We start from the raw sequence: 12,260 nt of genomic DNA on the forward strand, positions 1-12,260 counted from the left end.
CTGAGCACAGTGGCAGCCAGGAAAAACCGAAGATTCCCTCTCTGCCCCTACTTTTGGCTGTGAATAGCTGATAAGTGGGGAAAGAGAGATTACATGAATAAATTCAGAATTTCCGATTGTCAAGCCCACATCCCTAACTGCGCATTGTTGCTCGTCGTCTCTTCTGATTCCTGCAAGATGAAAACAATGACTTACAGCTGCAACTTGCTTCAAGTGCTTCAGTTTCCCTAGTGGTATTAACATAAATGTTCTCTTTTTTTTCCAAGTTGGACATGTATTCTTAAATATTATATAAAGAGCAGCGACAAAGAGTACAAAAATCTTTTGAGTGGAAGAAAGAGCATTTTACAAGTGTTCCATATGGAATTCACTGGGTTCATTTGGTTTGAATATGCAAAATCAGCGACGGGTGGAAGAGGTACATTCTGGGCTCCAGGATGGAGAAAAAAGGACGGGTTATTGTTAAAATAACTAACTGTAGAGGGTCCTTGTATGTGCTGATTCTTTTCCATATATAACTAGGCTTGACCTAGCAATTCTAGGAGGTAAGTACTTTAATTAATCTCATTTTACAGATCTGTGGCATATTAGGTAAGCAGCCCAAGGTCACAGGGTTAGTGAGTGGTGCAGGCAAAACTGGAGCTCAGGTCTTTTTGAGACTGGAGCCCATGCTCTTTATTTTTATTTTTTTATTGATTTCAGAGAAGAAGGGAGAGGGAGAGAAAGACAGAAACATCAATGATGAGAGATAATCATTGATTGGCTGCCTCCTGCACGTGCCCTGACCAGGAATTGAATCGTAATCTCCTGGTTCATCGGTCAACACTCAACCTCTGAGCCATGTCAGCCGAGCTGGAGCCCATGCTCTTAATCTCTGCATGCTATCTGTCTAGCCAAGAACTTTGGCTGGATAGATCTGCAGAAATACCGAGTGAAAAACAATTTTTTTTTTTAAAGGATAGTTTATTAATTTTTTTTTTTTTTTTTGAGAAAGAGAGCAAAACATTGATGTGAGAAGGAAACATCAATCGGCTGCCTCCTACACACACCCTTCAAGGGATCTAGCCCACAACCTGGGCATGTGCCCTTGACTGGAATTGAAGCAGAACCTCCTGGTGTATTGGATGATGCCCAACCAACTGATCCACACCACCCAGGGAGAGTGAAAATTCGATGTGTTTCTCTCTTTGCTTTTTCAAATGAAGAATGGTACATTAAAAAATTATTTCCCTACACAGCTCCAGGATTTCTAAATAGCCCTACAGAAAAGGTCTGAAACCAGGCAAAATAGACATCCCTTTGTGGCTACTCTTTGTACACTTGGAAGAGACCAGAGCATTGTCTGTGCTGAGGAACAGGCTCCCACTGCCTCATGCACAGGTAACACACATCTGATTCTTGTATGAGCCACTTTGATAGTGGATATATTCAACACTCTGTTGAATATATTTCAAGAAAGGTAGGATAAATCAATAATTCCTGAATATTTTTTGCCTTTTACATTTCCATTATGACCAACTACGTTGTGAAAAAACTAAATTAGTTTTGAAAAATGGATTCAGGGCTAAGAGGTACATGCTAGGGTTTCGATGGTGACCACCAGGCATTGTCAAATGAGGCAGCAATCATCTCTCAAGAATCCAAAATAAGGCAAACTTGGAGCTTTGCCTTATCCTAAGGGCTCTTGGGTCTATGGGTGGTAAACTTAACATGTATCCAGGAGTTCAAGGGAATACATTTTACAATAAATCTTTTGAACTTCCAGCAGAAAATAAGCTTCCACTTAAAAAGAACATTTCTAAGTTTGAAACTAGAAACAGACATATGGTTTCCCACTGAGGACAAGCCTATTGAAAATGAACCAGGCTTTCAAAGGGTAGTGATAACAAGTGTTAACTTCCCTCCTCCACTCTGCTAACCACAGCAGGGCCTACAAAATACAGGTAATTTCAGGCTCTGCAGCTTCTCCTGACCTTCCCTCTCTCCCCACTTCTACTCTCAATCCACCAACTTCGTTTTTCAGTGTTCATCCTTTACTCTTCATTCCCCGCCTTTCTCTTCCTTTTCTCATTATTCCCTTTCTCCTGCTCCTCCCTTTCTTTCCCCTCTCCCTTAATTATTTGTGACATGGACTTAAAGTGAGCCTGTGGATGCTTATTATGGGTCACCTTTTTGAATATTTTATGTGTTTCACTTAATTGTAAGTAGCTTAATGTTTTCTGTCTCTTTCTTAAAATAACGATTGCCATTGCTTTTTAGCTGTGCAGTTCTTAATTTTTCCCCTATGCATTAACAGCTTCTACTGAGGGAAAAAATAATAGATACTTGCAACTCTCTCCCCTTCCCTAACTGATTTGATTGGACTCTCCAAAGGATGTGAAGACCTTAATGAAAGAGCTAGAGATAATTAAGTAGGCATACACATTTAAGAGAAATCCCTTTGCTTGATGCTGATGAATTAAAGACTTTCTTAACGTGATTTGCTTGCTAACTGATGAATTTCCTCATGGGTCTGCAGTCTCTGGGGATCATCTACAACTGTATCTAAAGATCCTACAGCTCTACTTGTGTAATACTTTAAACAATAAAGAATTAAAAAAAAAAAAGATCCTATAGCCCAGGTCCTGCTGGGCCCCCTACCCGCCCCCCCCGCCCCCCCCCATAAAGTTGTCATTAGAAAATGGTGTTTTAGCCCTAACTGGTTTGGCTTTGTAGATAGAGCATTGGCCTGCAAACTGAAGGGTCCCAGGTTCGATTCCAGTCAAGGGCATGTACCTTGGTTGCAGGCACATCTCCAGTAGGGGGTGTGCAGGAGGCAGAGATGTTTCTTTCTCATACATGTTTCTAACTCTCTATCCTTCTCCCTTCCTCTATGTAAAAAAATCATTAAAAAATATATATTTAAAACAGAAAGTGGTGTTTTAAACAGGTGCGTGTTTAATCATTATTTTTTTCATTCAATATTAATATTAAAAATGTATTGTCAACACTGTTACAGATGTCCCCCATTTCACCACCACCTTTACTTCCTTCCCCTCATCCCTCTAACCATCACCACACTGTTGTCTGTGCCTGTGGGCTATACATATATGTTCTTTGGCTAATCCCTTCACCTTCTTTCATCCAGTCCTCTCCCTATCTCCCCTCTGACCTCTTTCATCCTGCTTCATATATCCATGCTTAGAGGATCTCTGCTTCAGAAGCAATAACCAATAGAGATTTGCAATGCCACTTTATTGACACTATATCGCAGAATTTTAGCATAGTCATAGCTTAGACAAGGATTGAGTTTTTGGGATGTGCACTTAGTTAAGGACTGTTATCAGTATGTAAGTGTCAGTCAAGAGCCTCTTTAGAACCCTCAAATCTGGGAGATAAGGTTGTCCTTAATAGTCAAACTAACAAAGCCATCCCCCAGTGGTTGTGATTAGCCATCTGTGGGTGTAAACCAAAACCTGGCCTGTAAATGTGTGATCCAGAAAACTCACAACTCCAACCCACGGGACTTCAATGGCATCTCATGGAGTCCTGGTAGGAATGGGATTGCTCTTTAGAAATCGAGAGCCTCGGTCTGGTGCGGCCAGGCCCAGAGCAGCGGCTGCCAGGCTGGGAGCGGCCAGGCCCGGAGCAGCGGCTGCCAGGCTGGGAGTGGCCAGGCCCGGAGTAGTAGCTGCCAGGCTGGGAGTGGCCAGGCCCGGAGCGGCCGGGCCCGGAGCAGCCGGGCCCAGAGCAGCCGGGTGGGGTGCGGCCAGGCCCGGAGCAGCAGCAGCCAGGTCCAGAGCAACTAGGTCGGGAGCGGCGGTGACCAGACCCGGAGCAGCTGGTTGTGGAACGAACCAGAGCAACAGAGGCCAGGCCTGGAGCAGCCAGGCCCGGAACAGCTTGCTCCTCGCCTGCCCCTGCCCCACGGCTGCCTCTCAGACATGGCTGGAAACTTTAGTGGGAACTTGAGGGTCTGCTGAATCAAGTGATGAAGGCTTAGATCTGGATGTGTTGAGTTAGTATAGGGCTGGGGTGTTGATCTGTGTTGATCTGTGAGTGCCTTGGGTGGGGCCTGGATGAGGCTGGTTGACCTATTTGGAAATGTCTTTTGTGTGAAATGTATCATTGGGCATGTGGTGGTATTATTGATATGAGAAAATGCTAAGTAACTGATTTACTGTCTGAAAAGGGATTTACTATCGGGCAAAGGGAGGGAGGAAGAGACTGAACATAAACTGCACCTATGGATGAGGACAATGGGGGATGGAAAGGGGGCGGAGGGTGGGGTGGGAACCTGGTGGAGGGGGGAAGAAATGAGGAACCTTTGTAACAATATGAACAATAAAGATTGATTAAAAAAAAAGAGAGAGAGAGAGAGAACAGCTATTGGGTAAATTACAGAGGTAGGAAAAGTAATTTCCAGAAGAAATGGGCTTAAGAAACAAGTTCTAGAGGTAAAGGAAGGGCCCTTTGGAGCTTGGAGTGAGGAAGCTAATGGTAACCTGCCTGGGGCAGGAGGGAAAGGGGGAGTAGGGAGGGAAGGGAAAGGCGAGGGCGTGCTCCTGGGAGGGAGAGTGTTCTGGGTCCTCCTTCCTGAGGGATTTAAGGGTGGGGAGTTTAGGGGAGGTGCCAGGGAAAGATCTCAATAGATTATTCAGCAGTTTTCCAGATGTGTCCATTCAGGGTTGTGGTCTTCAATGACCCACTGGCTTACAACGGGGAAGGAGGTCATCATTTCATGCGGCTGGTCCTGGCCATGGCTGGTCTTGTTGCTTATGTGGGCCTGGAGCTGAAATACAACTTGAGGCCCGAGCCAGTTTGGCTCAGTGGATAGAGTGTCAGCCTGTGGACTAAAGGGTTCCAGGTTTGATTCTAAGGGCATATGCCCAGTTTGTGGGCGTGCAAGAGGCAGCCAATCAATGATTCTCTCTCATTATTGATGTTTCTAGCTCTCTAGCTCTCACCCTTCCTCTCTGTAATCAATAAAAATATATTAAAAAAAAAAAAAAAGAAATCGAGAGCCTCAATAGTTGAAATGTTCCCTTGTTTGGAGAAAAGCTGCGTGGACATGTGAACAATTAAATACGGGAAAGGAAAGCCCCAAAAGCTATGTATGGGGATGTCTACCTGGAAATTGACCAGGGTCCTGACCCACAAGTTCCATTCTCTGGCCTCTGTCCTTTGGCCCTAATGCAGGTATCTCACCTCTCCCCGTTTGCTCTTTCCAGGCTTAACATGCAACCACTCCCACCATATAATATCTAACTTCCGTTCTAGCTCATCTGCAGGGAAACATTTGCTTCAGGATGCTTTTATCTACCAAAGGCAACAGTTTACACTATTGAATTGGGATGTAATCCCTTTGACAGAAAGGAAACGGTTAAGGGCATTGGCTCTTAGATTCAAACCCTGCCCTCTACTGCAAGCTGAATGATGCTGAGCAAGCCATTAAATTTTTCCCACCTCAGGCTTCTCATCTATAAAATGGGATGATGCACTGAAACCAGTTTGGCTCAGTGGATAGAGCGTCAGCCTGCAGGCTGAAAGAAAGGTCCCAGATTCTATTCCGGTCAAGGGCATGTGCCTGGGTTGTGGGCACATCCCCAGTAGGAGGTGTGCAAGAGGCAGCTGATAGATGATTCTCTCTCATTGATGCTTCTAACTCTCTATCCCTCTCCTTTCCTCTCTATAAAAAAAATCAATAAAATATATTTTAAAAATAAATAAAATGGGGATGATGTAATGGTTTTTACCATATAAGGTTGTGCAGATTACCTGCTTAAGTTCTGTGAAGTGCTTAGAATAGTGCCTGAGATGTAGTAAGCACTCAAAAAAATTTACCTATTCTTATAATTTTCCCAGAAGACCTTTATCAACTTTTCTTTTTCTTAATAGTTTATGATTTGCTAGAATTAAAGAGGATTATTTCTTCTCAAAATGCTAATGGCTTGAAATGCAAATAAACTTCTGCAAAAATGAATAGAAATGAGATAAAGATGTATAATTATAGAACATTTTCTATTTTTACTTAGTTCTTTAAAGACTTCTAAACACATTCAGATGTTTAAGATCTTCATTTTTTTACAGAAGATTTATATACAAGCTTTCAGATACAGATAACAATAACTAATACTTACAGGTAGCATTTACTCTGTGCCAAGGAGGCATGGTATGATTTCACATGTATTAAGTCAGATGTCGAGGAAGGGCAGAGGCAGGCTTTGAACCCGGATCAGATCTGAATCCAGGCCTCTGCCCTGACCTCCCCTGTCTACTTGGTCTGCATGGGCTTTGTTAGAATGCCTTCAACCCGTGGAGAGGGCAATGATGACCTTGCACATCTAAGGACCAGATCCTTGAATGTGGTGAAATCATCAAGGCCAGTGCCCCCATGGCAACCCCATCCCCTCTGTGCTTCCCTGGAGAAGGTTCCTCCATTTTGTCCACATACTACCCAAGTTTCTGTTGGTGATTATTCTGGAAAACCATTAAAACTTCTTAAAGGTACACAACTGTGCATTCCTTAATTAAGTCCTGTGAATTATTCCAGGGAACCTCTTCAGAATAATCACTGTTTCACAAAAATAAAAAAGACGACACCACTATAAGGTACATTATCTCCTACCCAGGGAACCAAGCTGGGTAATTAGAGCTTAAGGCGGATCCAATTATCCACAGCACACAGCCAGATTAAAAATTGAAGCTACGTGAGGAAGCGGGACCCGGAGGAACTCAGAAAGCACATCATCTTAATTCCCGAGGCCAGGTGTTTGGACTGAATAAGCCACCTTCCATTTACTTAGCTCTCTCCCACTGCCTGCTCTTACCTTGTTCACAAAGTTTCTTGGTCAGAGAGCCCTCATCTTGAAAATAAATGATGCGTTTCTGTACGATGCTGGCCCTGTGAGGAAAGAAGACACAGTGCGGTGATGAGGATGTCAGTTCTTGCCTGGCCACTGATAGCTGCGAGGCTTTGGGTGAATCACCTCAATTCTCTGTACCTCTGTATCTCCATCGGAAAATTGACAATAATAATATCTATCTCATGGGATTTCTATGAGAACTAAATAAGAAACTATATGGTAAGAGCTTAGCACATAACCTAGAAACCACTCAATAAATATTAGTAATTGTATCGGTGGTACTGCTGCTAATATTAAAGAAAGAAAGTGAACTAACAGCATTTTCAATAATTTTCTCAATGGTTCATTTTACTCTATATCAAACTATTGAGGTCATTGTAGATCAACCAAATTCAAATCAGTTAAGCATTTCAAATCCTCTTCCTGAAGGGGGAAAAAAAGAATTTAAAAATATTTTTTTATTTGCTCTGAAAATGTCATTCTATAGCTTCCCTGAAAGTCTAGACAAAACTGTCTCCTACATTTTGAACAAAGACAACTCAGCTGTTATAACTCTCTCTTAAACATGTCAAACAGACTCGTAGAATCTGGAAAGAATATTTTGAGGTTGAAAAATGACTTACTTTTGGCCAGCACACATTTTCTCTTTAATTAGACATGCTACTTCTCCTGTAACCCACCCGGCTACTTATTTTGAGTTGGCTTCAAATAAGTTAAATCTCCAAACTCAGTGTTCCAGTAATTTGAAAGTCTACTATGCTGAACGCTAAGACAGTGCCAGTAGATCTCCAGCCATTTCTATTGATTTTCTTTAGCAGTGCTAGTCGATCAAAAGGTAATTTTTACTTTGATTTACCTTATTAAACAGGTAAAGGGAGCCCTTGACTCCAACCCAGCTGACCACACTGAGTGAGTGATAGAGTCACACAGTTTGCCTTGTATCACATGATCTCACACCTAGGAATGGGGCCAAGTGTGCACAGATCTGCTGAGTACAGAGGCAGTTTTCTTGTTGGTCTGGGCCTGGGCCAAGATGACTTTCCAAAGAAACGTCTACTCTACACCCTGTCTTGCATAAAAGGCTAAAATTCAGACTAGTCTACATATGTCTTTTATAGTCTTTTCCTACCCAGGGGAGACAAGATGTTGAAATAAATGAATGAAATATGCTTCCTGTCTACACAAAGCTACTTTGATCATTTATCCATTCTGTTGACCATCAAGCAGAAAGTTTCCTCAGGCAAGAGAACACTCTTGAGAACACTTACTCTCACCCCAGAGCCAGATAACAAAGCCTTTTATTAGTCAAAATATCCCATGCTTTTCAAAGTGTTTCCCACCGAGAAGGGCTTCAGGGACCCATGTGGAAGGCAAGGAGAAGGCCTAGTGGGAAGTATTCCAGGCCCCACATTCTTGCTTCAACCAAAGGCTCTATCCTCATTTCAACCAAAGCAGCATCCTCCCCCATCTGCCTTCTTGTTTAATATACTGGTATTGTATTCAACAAATAGTTGTTGGAAACCCACTTAGTGGCCAGACACTGGCTGGGGACACTGTCATGAACAAGACAGATGGGGCCACTTTTCATTCTGAAAGTTTACAGTATTGGGGGGTGGGAGGGAAGCAGCATCAAACAACTAAATCCTTATCTAATCATTTAACACAACTGTGATTAAGTGTTTAATGGAGAAGTTCACATGCTTGGGAGAATATAACACAGAGGATCTAACCAAGCTGGGAAAGGCTCTCCCCAGAAAAGATGGCTAAGCACAGATTTGAAAGAGAAGGAATCTAACTAGGCAATTGGGAGGGAGAAGCAAGGGAGAAGGCCTCTTGTAAAATCCTTGAAGTGGGAGGGTCAGGACTCATTGGAGAATCTACAAATGGCAAACCAGAGAGGTGGTGTGAAACGAGCTGGAGAGTGGGCAGAACCACATCATCCAGAGCCTGCAAGGAGATAGTGTTTTACTCCAAGCTCAAAGAGATATTTGAAGAGCGTGTCCTATGGAGTGAGACAATCAAATTTGCTCTTTTGAAAAAACTCTTGAGTCAGAGAATAAAAATGGGTTGGTGTGTAGTTGCAGTATACAGAGCATGAGAGCTGCCAATCAAATTTTGTCTCAATAAAATTCTCTTGTCAAAATAGTTTGAAAACCCCTGATGTACAGGATAAATATAAACTCACTATAGTATTTAAGGCTTTTCATAAAGTTTCTCCCAAATATCCCTCTGGCTTCATTTATTGCCACTTGGTGCCATGCTCCCCGGGTTTCAGACATTGAGAAGTTTATGTCATTTATCTGAACACTTTGTCCACTCTACCAGGGCCCTGTCTGTGCTGTTTTCTCCCCCAAAACCTACTTTTGCTAGTGTCTATAACAAATATTTTTCATTTTCTTCCTCCTGCTGTAAATATGAGAACAATGGCAAAGTCAATGACTCAAAAGCATGACCTCACTTTGAAAAATTAAATCACCCTCAAGTTTCCCAAAAATGTGATTGCAAAAATTTGGGAGTCCAGAGTTAGAAAATATTTATTTCCTATAAGATGTTTCAGTTTCCCTCATCCTTTATTTTCTAAAGTCTAAGGCGGCTCACTCTCTCCTTTTGGCGATAGTGGTAACTTCTGAGCCCCTCCACTGTGCCTGCTTGTCCCCGTGCCATGGAGGCCCTTTAGGTACTTATTCCATATATCATATGCTTACATACGGTATGTTCCAGGTCCTCAAATTCCTCACTCCAAACCCTTGGGCTAGATGTGTTTTTGAATTCAATTTTTTAGATATTAGAAAGGTAAGATGGCAATATGCCATTAACTTCCCCATAAGCAAACACCTTAATATTCTACTGCAAAATGTAAGAATATTTATACTAAGAGGATAAGTAAAACTATAAGGAGCTTCATGTCACTTTAGGTCAAGTTTGGCAAACTTATAAAAATGCTCATTTTCAGAGGGATTATGATGAGGGCTTGTGGCTATTTTCACCCTTATCTTCCAGGTGGGAATGGCAGAGGTTAAAGTAACATGCCTAAGGTTTTGAAGTTCTTTCTGTCTACCTCCCAAGTCCACGGTCAGTCTCATGCTCAGAGTGGTTGTAAGGATTAAAGATTAGGTAGAAAAAGTTCAATTGCCCTGTGAGATATTATGAAATGCAATCCCCAATTAATTTTCCTTGGGTTGATTTTCCTCGGATCATCTCATGGAACACACTGTGGAGAACTGAGATTCTCGTCGGCCTGCCTGGAGCCTGGGCTGTGATCACCATGAAAAGCCTGAGCACACACCTCCATGCCTGTGGTTGGCCAGCGCTCTGTATCATGCCCTTTGGATTTCAAACTCAGTGCAGATCAAATGTTGTTTACATCAAATGGGGTTCTGATCTGGCCCTAATGATTTGGCCTCATCCCGATCCAATCCTATCCAAGCCATGTTCTATATGTGTCTTCATGGTCTTATACCTCTGGGCCTCTCCATGGGACTTTTTCTGTCCTTCATTACTCTACAACATAAAACACACACACACACACACACACACACACACACACACACACACAGTCTCTCTCTCTCTCTCTCTCTCTCTCTCTCTCTCTCTCTCTCTCTCTCTCACTCACACACACACACACACACACACACACACACACACACACACACAATTCAGTTACCTACCTCATACTAAACTATATTATTTCCCAGGTTGATTCCTTAACTGGATGATCTTCCTATGAGAACCACAGCCACAGCCTCTTGGGTTTTTCCCACCACAGCACTGATTAACCTATATTATAATTGCCTGTTTACTTTTCTATCTCCTGTGCTAGATTATTATATTTTTGAGAGCAGGAACTACATCTTACTTATTTCTATAGACATCAGTAGCATTGCAGTATTGGGAAAAGAAACAGGATCAGGGGAAAGGAGAGAATTTGAGATTGAGCTGTCTGTAGGCTATGATGGTGGTCTGACTAGTGGGGAATCTGACATAGGGATCTGTAACTCAGGGGAGATATGAAGGGGTGGGAAGTGTGGATATAGAGGTTACTGAGGCAAAAGTAAAAGTTGAAGCTTTCAGAGTGGCTGATGCCACCCAGGGAATGTGTGCAGAGGAAGAAGCCAAGCTACGGCCAGGACTTTGAAGAAGACCAATGCTCACCTACCGATATGCCAGCAGAGACCAAGGATATGCTTGGTTGCAGAAGATGCTTCTTTTATATTCCCAGGAAATGCATTTCACTTTAAGTCTGTTCGCATTGAAAGTATAAAACGCAGCTGAGATTTATAAATCATATTATCGTTCAGGAAAATAATAGCTTTACAAGATGAGAAAGCTGTTAGTAAGAATTCCCTTAGCATTTCAAAATGACAAATTTCTCCCATTCTGTGTTGCAATTTGGCCGTCCTATTGCATAGCATTTCTATGTTGATCTACTGAATGCTCTCTTATCACGAGAGAGTGTGTTAAGGAAATCTAAATTAAATTTCCCAGTGTGTTAGCTTCTCAAACTTTGGAAGATTGAGATTCTAAATAACTTAATCATTTTAAAAGTTTTCTTTTAAACCTAAAGTGGAACATTTCCAGAAACACCAATGGGAATCTCTTGGATGCTTGGCCCTTTTATGTCTGAAGGGTTTATTTATTGGCTGTTCTTTTTACTCAGGGAATTTGCCTGTTGGAGTGAAGTTCGAGTTTGCTAAGTTGTAGATTTGTCTAGTGTTGAAAGGGCCTGAGATCCCTGCTCTCACTGAAAAGGCATCGGGAGACCTTATAAACTAAAGGACTCGGCCAATAAATGCTTAAAAATACACATGGGTCATCAGTGGCTGGGTCATTGCCATGTACAGATCATTCATGCAAGTCCTTTCTGCATGCATGTTTTGAATATTCAGTGTGTGGTAGCCTTTATTGTTGCAATGGTTAAGTCGCCATCCCTTAACAAAGCACCTGGCACACTAACACATTTAATAAATAGTAGCTATTGTTATGATTGATGTCAGGTCTGTCATCTTCCCCTGTGGAGAGAAGAGTGAGGGGCTACCTTGGTTATCTGCTCTAGGTGGAGATAATGAATGGCCAAAAGGAAGCTTGGCTTTGTGGTTTCCAGGTTATTCTTGTCAATCCTCTTCCCAATTCCAGTAAAATTCCTATTACTGAACATTTCTTGGAATAAATTACAAAATTTGTCTATGATCTCAGGGGTGTTTTCCATAGAAGTGATCCAGTTTGTAATCTGTATCATCTACTTCCTTCTACCATGAAAGAACAACTCTGTGGGAAGACCCAGGAATAAAATATTAAAGTCACAGTGATGATAATATCAGGAACTGAGGCTATCTGCCTTATTTTATGTCACAAGGATGCCAACTGCTAACCTGACCACTGTCTTGTGTTAATTAACAAATATTTATAGACCCTTCC

The 12,260-nt window shown here is 42.1% G+C and overlaps 1 protein-coding gene across 1 annotated transcript in view; it reads right to left on the minus strand.

Annotated features, from left to right (window-relative positions):
• Window positions 1-12,260, minus strand: part of SPON1 (spondin 1) — a 251,181-nt gene that overhangs the window by 141,689 nt on the left and 97,232 nt on the right. The window contains exon 4 of the mRNA XM_036427060.2: window positions 6,810-6,883. Within this exon, the coding sequence (XP_036282953.1) occupies window positions 6,810-6,883 (74 nt within the window). The remainder of the gene's footprint in view (window positions 1-6,809; window positions 6,884-12,260) is intronic.

Source organism: Pipistrellus kuhlii, unplaced genomic scaffold, assembly GCF_014108245.1.
Source record: "Pipistrellus kuhlii isolate mPipKuh1 unplaced genomic scaffold, mPipKuh1.p scaffold_m20_p_9, whole genome shotgun sequence".
NCBI classification, from domain to species: Eukaryota; Metazoa; Chordata; class Mammalia; order Chiroptera; family Vespertilionidae; genus Pipistrellus; species Pipistrellus kuhlii.